We start from the raw sequence: 11,481 nt of genomic DNA, 5'->3' as shown, positions 1-11,481 counted from the left end.
CCTATCGTGTAGCAGATGCCCGAAGCTTTGTCCCAATGGAGTGGTTTGACATGTCATAGTGCCTGCATGACTGTCCTAGCGAGTCGGTCGATCACACATTCCGCTTTCCGATTCGAAGTTCATTGGCTGACCAACAAAAGAAGCTTATGTTGGGGTTATTTGCCAGTGGAACATTCCCCAAGTATTCCTCCTTTCACTAATTGGGCCGATGCCTCTAGCTGCAATGCCCCTGAAAGGGGGGGGGACCCATGGTCCGCAATGCTCAGATAATTAGGTCTTGGCACAAACAATCAGACCAAGCGAATTTTCTCAAGGGAATGACTAATGATGTATCCACGCCAACTGAGAACTACCGTACCCCTCGTGAGTTGTCCACTGAAGCTCACGAACAATGGGTTCGCTACCCTTCCCCCCCCCTCCCTTTCTAGAACTTCCGGTATTACCCCCGCTTCGGTTTGCTTGTCGCGCGCGTTCCATGCACCCGATCCATGAGGCCGATCAAGCCGTAGTTGACCGTCAGCAGTTCATGGTGCAGATCATGGACCTCAGGCTTCCAGCCGTCGGGGGTCTCCCACAGGCGGTACCCGCTGTGCGCCAGGGCGGCCTTGAGGCCGACGGCGCCGATGAACGCCCACAGGGTCACGACGTGCACATCGAACAGGCGCGCGGGCCCCACGATGGGCAGGATGTTGGTGATGATGTGCTCGACCGGGTGGGCGTACAGGGTCGCCAGCGCGACGGGGGCGTGGAACCGGTGGTGCTGGCGGTGGAACCGCGCGTAGAAGAGCCGGTGGTGCAGCAGCCGGTGGCCGTAGTAGTAGGTGGTCTCGCGCGCCAGGATACACAGGACCAGGTCGACCAAGAACTCGCGGAGGGGGGGCAGGGTCGCCGGCACACGGTAGCCCAGCTCGGGCCGGCCGAGGACGATGTGGACCGCCGCCAGCTGCAGGGCGTGCAGCGTGGTGCTGAGCAGTTGATTCCCGAGGGAGCCAAGCAGGGCGTCGCGGATGATGAGCTTGCGAGGAGGCTGCTTGTGCGCCGGCTGGATCTTGTATTGTTGGATGGACGGCCAGGCGAGCAGGTCGAACACGGTGAATATGCCGGCCGGAAGCCAGAAGGTGAGGATTTGGGTCGTGAGCATGCCCACTAGCTCGATCCAGGGGGACGGGTGTTTGAGGACTAGAGTTCTCCAGTGCGTGGCGATGTCCATGGTCGCTGACGGCGTTCTTGGCTTTGGTAGAACGCCCTTCGAGAGGTTCGTGAGAAGACGCTGTATCGATTAGGAGGATCGGGGATGTTAGAAATAGAAGACCGTGCAATCCCCTCTGTACGGGTGACACGGTCCCAGGTCGAAAGTTTTGCTGTAGACGGAGTGATCCATGGGGTCACTGGGCACGGAGATAGAGCATTCCCCCCTGCATAAGGGCCTCACTCAATCAGGGGGCACATATGTGGATCTGAAACCGAGGGCCGAATGCCGGCGGGACTTGTCCCTTGTCTGGAGTTCCAGACATGACTCCTCAGCTGGGGGGCTTTGGTAAGACAGGGCGTCTGTCCTCCCACTCCCCTATTCCAGCTATTCACTCGCATTGTTAGTACTGCATCCCATCACTGACCTCGGGGTCTTCATACCATGGGTTCTCCTCACAAGACGTCTTGGAGGCAAGTGCATCTCCGCTACGCGGCAGCCAACCTAGGGCTGCCATTATACGTGGCCTACCATGCGCCCAGTATATCACTACGGTGGGAAACCTGCGTGTGGACGTTGATTTACGCCTTCATGACGGGGCTAAGTATCACCGCTGGTCCGTCCTTCATCCCACCTCGGAGAAACAGAACCATCTAACACTCAGCAACAAAAAATAGGATACCACCGCCTCTGGACCCATCAAGCGTACAAGGCCTGCCTCCCGCTCCGCATCGTCCTCGCCGCCCTCGGCGCCGGCGCCCTTCAGCTCCCCATCCGCGTCTGGGCCGCCGATCACCGCGCCCACCACCGCTTCACCGACACCGACCGCGACCCTTACAACGCCAAACGCGGTCTCTTCTACACTCACATCGGCTGGATCCTCACCTACAATAGTGACAGGTTTGGTCATCAGACTGAAGGGGTAGACCTGAGCGACCTCGACCGCGACCCCGTGGTAGTCTGGCAGCGGCGCACCTACTACCCGCTGGCGGGGCTGATGGGCTTCCTGCTGCCGGCTGCCGTGGCCGGCACCCTATGGGGCGACTGGCAAGGCGGGTTCCTGTACGCGGCGTGTCTGCGGGTGGTGCTCGTGTGGCATGTCTCGTATTGCATTAACTCGCTGGCCCACTGGATCGGGGAGCAGCCGCACTCGACACGTAACACCGCGCGGGACTCTGCGCTGCTGGCGGTGGTCACCCTCGGTGAGGGGTATCATAACTATCATCATGCGTTTCCTGGGGATTATCGGAATGGGGTTCGGCTCACGGATTTGGATGTTACCAAGTGGTGGATTTGGGCCTGGGAGCGCGTGGGCTTGGTTTGGGATGTGAGGAGGTGTACTGGGTGGAGGACGGGAGGTGGTGGCTTTTGGGAAAGGCGAGTAAGAGCTTGGTTTTGAGGGGAAAGGCCCACACAGGCCTGGGGGTGTGGTATGGTCATGGAGACAGGGCTGTGAGATTGAAGGGTGGAGGAGGGATGGAGGAGGGTGGTGTTGTTGTTGTTGTGTGCTTTCCTATTATATGTAGATGTAGATGTCGGGTAGTAAAAGTCCATCGAACGTATGTTAATAACATTTACGCCAGAGGTCAGTCTTGTCTTCCCAGAGAAGAGGTCCGACAAAGTTTTGAATCTAGGATACAGACAGAAAAGTGTGTGTACATTCTGCCATACGGCTTGAACAAAGGAGTGGTCTTGTGGTTTGCAGATCAAAAGATCGGCATCTTGAACGCATCGAGGTCGTACTTCCAGGTATCAAGGGAGTCCTGGTCATAGACGCATTGGAACTGAGTACCGTTGCTGGTCCAGTATGGACGGAGGGGCCAACCACAGATTTGCTGCTGAGCACCAGTAGACTGAACAGTCCCATTAAGTGTCTTCGGCTCGATTCCCTTCTCAACCCAGTCAATCAGGGTGGCCAAGGTAGTCTCCGGCCACGGAGCGTTGGGTTGAAGGCTATTTGAGCCGCAGTGAGCGCCGCCAGGAATGAGAAACAGACGGTACCAATCATTCAGTTCGGCAACACTCTGGTTGTAGGAGAGATCGGGGTACATGATGCTTCGGACCGACTCATAGTAACAAACTGAGCCAGCGGTTGGAACCTGGGGGTCTGACTCGCCGTGGTAGTGAAGAACTTTGCCCCCGGCGTTGTGCCAAACTGAAAGGTCAGGCCAGGTGGTCTCGAGGGAATCGTAGTATCTCTGGAAGCCAGTGGCAATCCAGTCACGGAAGGTATCCCTTGTCACGCCTTCAAAGCTAGAAAGAGCTGAAACGTTGGTCAACAGATTCAGCCCAATCTCAATCCACTGGGCGGACTGCTCAACGAAGTATGCACCATACTCTCCAGTGGTCTCGTTATAGGAAGTGACAGCATCCTGAAAAGAAGCTGTAGGTTGGTAGGACATGTAAATGCGTCGGCCAAGGTTGTCATGTGCACCATTGAGGATCTCCCGAGCGACAGCCACACCCTCTGCAGTCACGGTTCCATTTTGAGCTGGGATATAAGGCATGAAATTGGGGATCTCGGCCGATGAGCCACAGCTATAGGCTTCACCGATGGTCGAATTCAAGTTGAAATGCAGCTTGCACAAGTCCGTGCGAGCGACCACTCCATCTACCCGGCCGTCCAGATGATCACAGGCATCTGTGGTGAGAGTGACAATCTTCTCCAACTCACAATATGGCGGGTAGTAATTGAGCTGGTACTCGACAAATTGAGACCACAGATGCTGAATCTGCTGAAAGGAGAAGTGCATGCCTGGGGCTCCGATGACGGCACCGTCAAGATCAGCTCCGATCTGGACCTGGCTCCAGCCCTCGCGGCCTCCCTCCGAGCAACCATCGTAGTAAGACCAGAGCTTGGTGTCTGACATGTTGTAGAAGGACTTGGTGAATTCCTTGCCGATCCGACTAAGCTCATCGATGGCCTGGTACCCAAACATGTAGACAGTGTCCCAGTTGACCTCGCCGTCGCCATTCAACCAGACTTCCCAGGAGCTAACATCAAAGCCACCAAATCCACCGTCCGTGGTACCGGCCACCGCACCCATGTCGATTCCACTAGGGAGAGAGGAATTTTTCTCGGTAATGTTCCATCCTTCGCCGCCAGTCGATACGTAGCGGTTCTTGAAATCGGCGGGAGCTGGCATCCAATAATTGACGTTGGTTCGATCCAGTCCATCGTGGGTGTATGCAAAGTTGACATCGCAGACCGGGTAGTCAGCATCATCAATTGACGTGGTAAGCATTGCGGCTGTCACAGACGACTCATCGATATTGATACCGAGTAATGTACCATTGCCCGGTAGGCTTGCAGTCACATACTCAACAGTACATACACTCTGAAGAGTGGCAGCTTGAATTGTGACCACAAGGTAAGACAACTCCCACAGAAGTCGAGGCATTTTGTCCAGATGAACACTATGCCACATCAATTCCGAGCCGAAAGTGCAGGAGCTCAAGGTATGCACACAGACGGACAAACTATCCGACGCGCCCTGAAAGCTAACTGTTCGTCCTAATATTACTCATTAGGTGGGAATGGTTTTGACGGCGGTGATTAAATACCTGGCATGCGTAAATAATCAATCTACGGATGCATACTCCCGCGAATACCGATCTGCATTGATTCAGGCTTGATACACCCCACTCGATCTAATCAAAACATCACTGTCGTCGGATTACGTACAAGGTGAATCCTACTCTAGTCTGGTATTCCCAGCTTATTATGGGCAAGAAAAGGGTCGACCATCGCCCACACCAGGTAGCCTCGGGACTCTGTTTGGAGATGAAGGCCGGGGCCGAATCTTTTAGGTGCACGTACTGTTGGTTATTGTATACAGTACTGGTCCACCGGTGTTCCAACCTTGGAAACCCCCCAAAGGTTCTGTGTATTTGTCTGCTGACTTAGTCCCCTCGTTTCATGCTCTTTCAAATATCACCAATTATATGCAGCTCGCAAGGTCCCCCCTAATCTGGTCTAGCCTCATCTCAACCCCAGATAGAAATGATCTACCATACAAGTGGGGTGAAGGCACTTTGAATAGAATCTCCAGTGCGGTACTTCATATCTCCGATCCCATAGTAACGACGTTTGCCAACCCACAAAGCGCTCAGGTGGGTTGCCAGCGTAAGACATGGCCGCGTAGGCACTTCTGCGTAGACGGGGTGTACATCCCGTTCTAGTTTCTCAAGTTGTCATGGACATCAGCCTTCAAGGTTAAGACTTGAACTTGGGCTGAACCGGCCTCAATTATACTCAGATAGCACGGTTTCCTCTTATGGCGCGCCGCACGTTCTTGTGAACTCGAACCCAGTGCCCTGAATGAGTATATAGCAACCTCATCCGTGTCTAAACAATCCATGTCCGGGTTAAAACATTCTTGATTGTTATATCCGGACATCTATTAGTCCATCCATTCTTTCTCTTTCCCACTAATTCTATTCATATTCATTTTTTCTCCATCTTTCTGTCTCTTGTCTTTCCTTTCGATTAGACCGGCAATGCGTTGGTCTTCAATTTCAGCAGCTCTACTGCTTGCTGCAAGCACCTTCAGTGGACGATGCCTCTGTGCCTCAGCTTCCTCAACCGCCTGTGCTGGAAACACGCCAGCGACCCGTGACCAATGGTGTGACTTCAATATTCAAAGTGACTACTACACGGAGGCCCCGGACACCGGCATTCTCCGAGAGTACTGGTTGGTTCTTGGCAACACCACGGCTGCTCCTGATGGCGTCCCTCGCAATGTGTTGACCGTTAACGGCACATCGCCGGGACCTACCCTGCACGCTAACTGGGGAGACTGGGTTCGTATCCATGTTTACAATGGACTGGAGAACAACGGTACCAGTATACACTGGCACGGTATTCGTCAGAACCATACCAATCCCCAGGATGGCACCAATTCCATCACACAGTGCCCTGTGCCTCCCGGTGGTTCTATCACCTATGAATGGCGGGCCACTCAATACGGCACTACCTACTACCACTCTCACTTTGCTTTGCAGGCATGGGAGGGTATCTATGGTGGAATCGTCATCAATGGCCCTGCGAGTGCAAATTATGATGTGGATGCTGGTATTCTTTATCTCAGTGACTGGTCCCATCGCACCTCCGACGCTCTATACTCCACCGCAGAGACCGATGGAGAGCCAACCTTAGCAACCGGACTGATAAACGCCACCAACATCTGGGTCACAGAGAATAACCAGACCACTGGCTCTCGCTTCAACATGAACGTGACGTCCGGTCAAAGCTACCGCCTTCGTCTGCTTAATGGGGGAATGAGCAATCCTTTCCGGTTCATGATCGATGACCACACTCTCACTGTCATTTCTACCGACTTTGTTCCCATTGAGCCCTTTAACACGACTTCGCTCCTAATTGGAGTTGGTAGGTTTAAACCCCGAATAAAATCCCAGCATGCCATATGAAACAGAGCAAGGGTTCACTCAAAGCTAATTCGCATTCCAAGGACAACGATACGATGTTATTGTCCACGCAAACAAAGAAAAGCAGGGCTCTAACTTCTGGATGCGCTCGATTCCTCAAGAATCTTGCGCTGAAATCTCCAACTACGATATTCGAGGTATTTTCCACTATGAAACGCAGGATAGCAAGCTTGAAACTCCAACCACAACTGCATTCGATTACACCGATAGTTGTGAGGATGAGTCCATGTCCAATCTTGTTCCAGTGGTTGCCATTGATGCCGCAGGAGTGGGTTTCAGTAGCCACAACGAGGTCCAGGTTATCAAGAACACCGCCGGCCTATATAAGTGGTATATGGGCCCGACAACCTTCATGGCTGAGTGGGACAACCCTACTCTGCTACAGATAGAGAATGGAACCACTTCTTGGACCAATGCCTCCCATGTCGTTCAGGTTGAAGGCAATGGAAAATGGGTGGTTATCGACATCGAAATGACCATCAATGTCCCTCATCCCATCCATCTCCACGTTCGTGTTCTCCCCTGCCTTTCTCAATCGGTACTTGGACTAACAGCAATGACCCAAGGGTCATGACTTCTTCATTCTCGCCCAGGACACAGGAAGCTACACGTCGAATACCACCTTGAACACCGTCAACCCACCCCGTCGTGATACCGCTATCCTTCCCGCTCTCGGATACCTGGTTATCGCATTCAAGACCGACAACCCCGGCGCTTGGCTTTTGCACTGCCATATCGGATGGCACCAGTCTGAAGGTTTCGCTATGCAGTTTGTGGAGAGCATTGATCAGTTGAAGCCTATGATTGACGGCGAATCTCTCGAGAAGAACTGTGCCGCTTGGGAGAAATATGCAGCTCAGAAGGATATTGTTGAAGACGACTCGGGTATCTAACCGAGGAGGGTTCCCAATCTAGGCTAGGAGTGCGTTCGTTGCCATGAGCAAAGCCAATCCATGCCAGTGGCAGAAATCGGACACACCGCTTGACCGTCTTTGCACATGTATGATGTAAATGTTTTATCTCCCTTCAATGCTGGACTTGACCCAATTCTGCCTAAGGATGGAGATAGTGTTAATGTCAGCGTGGCATCCTGGTAGAATGTGGATTCTTTTTTCTATCGCTGGACGATACACTCTCAATCCACGGTGCATGTTCTGACTCCAAGGGCTGTATATATATGTGCTCACACTAGTAACTCACTGCATATTTCTTGCCAGAGCTTTGATTCTCTTTGTCGAGGAAATTCAATTACCTAGGACCCTACAAGCATGTCTTGGCCTACGGTAAGTGGTATGCATCTTCGATGGGATAATCCCAGAGGCAGGATCTCTCAGCTCGCCTGGTCTGCATAAAGGAAGTGATAAAACAATAACGGTCGTTGTCATTGGAACTGACTCAAGTCTAGCTAGTTTGATTCGAAATCTAGACAACAATTACTCGAGAATCGAGCAGTCATATAGAACACCGAGGGGCGCGATATAATCGGTATGATTATAACCCAAATTCAGAGACATGATCTGACCGACAGTCACATTGTACGCCGTCGCAAAGTCCTGGAGGGTACCATAGGTGAAGGTGAAATCCGTCATGGTACAAGCTGTGTTGGCGCAAGTGGGGATCTTCACCGTCTCTCCGGTCTGGAGCACGTCATAAATCCCGGGGTTCAGGGCCGCAATGTACCCTGTTTGAGCGCTAAAGCTGAGAATGGACTCAGTAGTGATATTGAAGCGTTCGTTGGCAATCTTTTGGATGGTGTCTCCCGGAAGAATAGTGTACACGTGAGGACCGCCGTAGATACAGTCTGATATCGCGTTGGTGTTGTTCGTACTGAAACAAGAGTAGTCGTCTGGGAATGTGGCACGGGCCGGAATGCGCAAAGTCTCGTTCACATAGAGGAAGTTCGGGTCGGCGAGCACATTGAGTCGTGCCAGGTCACAGGCACCAACACCGTATTCGTCGGCAATTGTGTGGATCGTGTCGTTGGCAGTGACGTTATAGGTGATATTGCTAGCAGTGACAGCGAGGTTCAAGACAGTTCCGGAGCTCGGAATGACTGGGTTGCCTAATCAGCCGGGGATGTCATTTTAGAAAGAGACATCAATAATGAAAAACCGCACCGTCATAGTTCATAGAAGTTAGGGCAGAGGCTTGGGCTAAAAGCATAGGCGCCAGATTCATTAGGCTTCTCATAATTAGACACATGATGTCTGCTATTTCGGGGGTTTCTTTGATGTGTAAGAAAACTTTTGTGCTGGTTGTCTACTTAACTTCATTGTTGGCTGTTCCTTGGACGTATTTATACGATCTTCGATGACAGTCGGACAAGTATCTCGGACTTGATATCTACATTAGGCTATCGAATTAGTTGATTAGCAGTAGTAGTATAGAGTACACCATTCACCAGAACTCAACTAATTGTGGCGTTCTTGGCCACCAAAACTTAGTAGCGAAGCGCTATCTGTTTTGTACAAGCTCAATGTTACCATACCCCGCTCATCCCACTTTACCCCCACACTCCCACTGCCCACATCCGGCATTGACGTTTGAATTTAGGTTCTACCATTTGCTCCTTGACGGAATGGAAGAGATAATGAAAGCCATTCCTCCGGGCGAGCCTACCAAAATGGAACATCACCGAGGTCACTAAAGCTATCTCCAATAAAAGCCAGAGGTATTTTCAAAATGTTGCCTCCCCGCGCACTTTATCCCACCCAACAGGGCTAAGCCTTGACTCAACCTGCCATATTGCTGTAGCTGATGGTGCCAATCTACAGTCAGGCCTATCTACCCGCAGCCTCTCGGATTGTGTGACTACAACAAGATAGAGAATGTGGGGAATGCGTGGAGGTGTGTGCGGAGCTATTATAGCCGGGTGGTCTGAACTATCTACGAAGATGGGACCATCAACCACCGGCCACTGACCACCCCTGGGCCCTTGCTTCGGCGATTAATGATGCCTTCATAAGCATTGAAGAGGGGAACGTACTGTAGTGTAGTCAACATGCACGGATTGACACTAGCCACAAGACAATGCTAGTTAGAGCAACCCTCTGGGTGTATGGCTCGAGAGGTAGAGAAGTGTGTATCCTAAGCTCAGCAGTTTATACGGCCGCTATGATTAAATGAAAAGCGATTATTTTGCTGAGAATACAGAAGTTCGGTTTGATTGATCAATATACTCATTTTACAGTGTTCTAATATTTGCTTTAACAATGGCTCAGAGCTCCGTCCACTCTTCACATATTTGGCATCACGCGGGCCCTCTAGCTAAAGTTTGGTTTTTCTAGTATAAAATAAGCCGAACTGGATCTATCCTACAGAATATTTGTCCTCAATCAGGCGAGCTTTTTCTCTAGGATTAACAACCTAAAAATCCGTAGCTGCCAAAGAAGACCGGTAGGAAAGTAAGAGATGAAAATTCAACTCCGAAAGTACTATACACGCGTTGAACTTCAAAAGCGAAGGCATCAATGGTTGCTGCTCATCTACCTTATGAAACTAAGGCTAGGCTTTCCGGGATATATCTGACTCCTGCAGGGGTACGAGAATCAGCTCTCATTTCCTATCTTATTAGATACATATGTTGAGAGTAGGCCTACACAAGAAATAGATAAGTGGAGTAGAGTTCAAAGATTGAGACAAGGTCCTATGATGAAAGTCTCGAAATTGTGTTCCTAAGGGAGTTTTGGGATCGATATCATACTTCATGGATTGCACAAGCGGAGACACTGATCCTCTGCTAATCCCAGAACAGCAAGTGCCCTTCTCATCATCCGTGATAGGACTAGCTCCTCCACCTTTCACGTGACGTACTCCAAGCCAAACCGAACAAACACCGGATAAGCCTGCCGGATACGGATACGGGATATGACGGAGTTCGTCCGGTCTCTCCTCCTTCCCCACCATCAATCAAACTCCCGCTCCATTCATTCCTTCTGCAGTTGCACTAAATCCATACCCCTCAGAAACTGCACTGCAGACCAGAGGTTCCAAGCGAGCAAAAAGAAAAAATGGCCGACGCACCTCCCTTCTTTATCTACAAGCTCGTCCCCTCGACGGCGCCGGTGCGCGAACCCCTCCCGGACCGGCTCCCCGTCAGCGAGCTCGACAACCAATCCGGCTTCATCCACCTCTCCACCGCCTTCCAGGTCCCCAACACCCTCAAGCTCTTCTTCAAGGACGAACCCCTCGTGTATGTCCTGCGCATCCGCTACGATCAGGTCGAGCACGACATCAAGTGGGAGAATCCCGAGGGGACGGTGTGCGGGCCCCGGCCGACGGAGGGGTTGTTTCCTGTACGTGCTCTCTGCTTTCGTTGTACCCTCTATGTAATGAGTGGGGGATGAGGAAGGGGAATGACGATTGGCTAACATGGGACAAGCATCTGTATAACGGCCTCAAGCTGGGCAAGGATGAGGTCGAGAGTATATCGATCTGGACGAATGAGGATGGCTGGGATAAGGCGCTGACGCAGGCGAAGCCTTGGTTGTTGTATTGATTTCTTGGTTGATTGTTCTCTGGGTGTCGGCAACAGGCGGATGGGATGTAATTATCGTGATCTGCACGGTTGAAAGGGGCGGGGTGTAGGGACCAGGGGTCTTCGATGTAGGTAATTTACAGCGGGAAAGTGAGAGAGAGACAGGATTGTCCAGTACTTTTCCAGAGGTCTTGTTAATGCATAATGTTTTCACTTCGTCCGGTCTCATGGGATTGGCACTTGCTATAATACTTTGTTGTTGCAACCATTTGCGGGACGCACGCTTGGAGCACGGAAAATAGCAATTGATTTAACCCCCCAAAGAAAAAAAAGAAAAGAAAAGAAATCCAGACTTGGTGCCTATGTA

At 51.5% G+C, this 11,481-nt stretch overlaps 6 protein-coding genes across 6 annotated transcripts; 3 read left to right on the top strand and 3 right to left on the bottom strand.

The window, feature by feature from the left end:
• Nucleotides 1–419: 419 nt before the first annotated feature.
• ASPACDRAFT_1856748 (sterol desaturase family protein) lies at nucleotides 420–1,290 on the bottom strand. The gene has a single exon (XM_020197502.1). It carries the CDS (start codon nucleotides 1,208–1,210, stop codon nucleotides 440–442), a length of 771 nt encoding a protein of 256 aa, XP_020055514.1. The 5' UTR covers nucleotides 1,211–1,290; the 3' UTR covers nucleotides 420–439.
• Nucleotides 1,291–1,633: 343 nt separating this feature from the next.
• Nucleotides 1,634–2,588, top strand: ASPACDRAFT_29421 (acyl-CoA desaturase; the record flags this gene model as incomplete). Its single annotated transcript, XM_020199641.1, has 2 exons — nucleotides 1,634–1,805; nucleotides 1,867–2,588. The coding sequence occupies 2 exons, from the start codon at nucleotides 1,634–1,636 to the stop codon at nucleotides 2,586–2,588; spliced, it is 894 nt and encodes a 297-aa protein (XP_020055513.1).
• Nucleotides 2,589–2,895: 307 nt separating this feature from the next.
• Nucleotides 2,896–4,335, bottom strand: ASPACDRAFT_30005 (uncharacterized protein; the record flags this gene model as incomplete). The annotated part of the gene is made up of 1 exon (XM_020199696.1): nucleotides 2,896–4,335. The coding sequence occupies one exon, from the start codon at nucleotides 4,333–4,335 to the stop codon at nucleotides 2,896–2,898; it is 1,440 nt and encodes a 479-aa protein (XP_020055512.1).
• Nucleotides 4,336–4,608: 273 nt separating this feature from the next.
• Nucleotides 4,609–7,530, top strand: ASPACDRAFT_43833 (multicopper oxidase; the record flags this gene model as incomplete). Its single annotated transcript, XM_020201328.1, has 4 exons — nucleotides 4,609–4,648; nucleotides 5,799–6,578; nucleotides 6,661–7,145; nucleotides 7,204–7,530. 4 exons carry the CDS (start codon nucleotides 4,609–4,611, stop codon nucleotides 7,528–7,530), a joined length of 1,632 nt encoding a protein of 543 aa, XP_020055511.1.
• A 540-nt stretch (nucleotides 7,531–8,070) lies between these two features.
• ASPACDRAFT_43832 (carbohydrate-binding module family 50 protein) lies at nucleotides 8,071–8,815 on the bottom strand (the record flags this gene model as incomplete). The annotated part of the gene is made up of 2 exons (XM_020201327.1): nucleotides 8,071–8,690; nucleotides 8,755–8,815. 2 exons carry the CDS (start codon nucleotides 8,813–8,815, stop codon nucleotides 8,071–8,073), a joined length of 681 nt encoding a protein of 226 aa, XP_020055510.1.
• A 1,777-nt stretch (nucleotides 8,816–10,592) lies between these two features.
• Nucleotides 10,593–11,354, top strand: ASPACDRAFT_79092 (DUF952 domain-containing protein). Its single transcript, XM_020205319.1, has 2 exons — nucleotides 10,593–10,932; nucleotides 11,019–11,354. Exons 1-2 carry the CDS (start codon nucleotides 10,648–10,650, stop codon nucleotides 11,133–11,135), a joined length of 402 nt encoding a protein of 133 aa, XP_020055509.1. The 5' UTR covers nucleotides 10,593–10,647; the 3' UTR covers nucleotides 11,136–11,354.
• The last annotated feature ends 127 nt before the right edge of the window (nucleotides 11,355–11,481 follow it).

The sequence above is a fragment of the Aspergillus aculeatus genome (assembly GCF_001890905.1).
Source record: "Aspergillus aculeatus ATCC 16872 unplaced genomic scaffold ASPACscaffold_9, whole genome shotgun sequence".
NCBI classification, from domain to species: Eukaryota; Fungi; Ascomycota; class Eurotiomycetes; order Eurotiales; family Aspergillaceae; genus Aspergillus; species Aspergillus aculeatus.
Note: the sequence above shows the minus strand (reverse complement) of the source record. Positions and strands in the feature narration are given on the sequence as shown.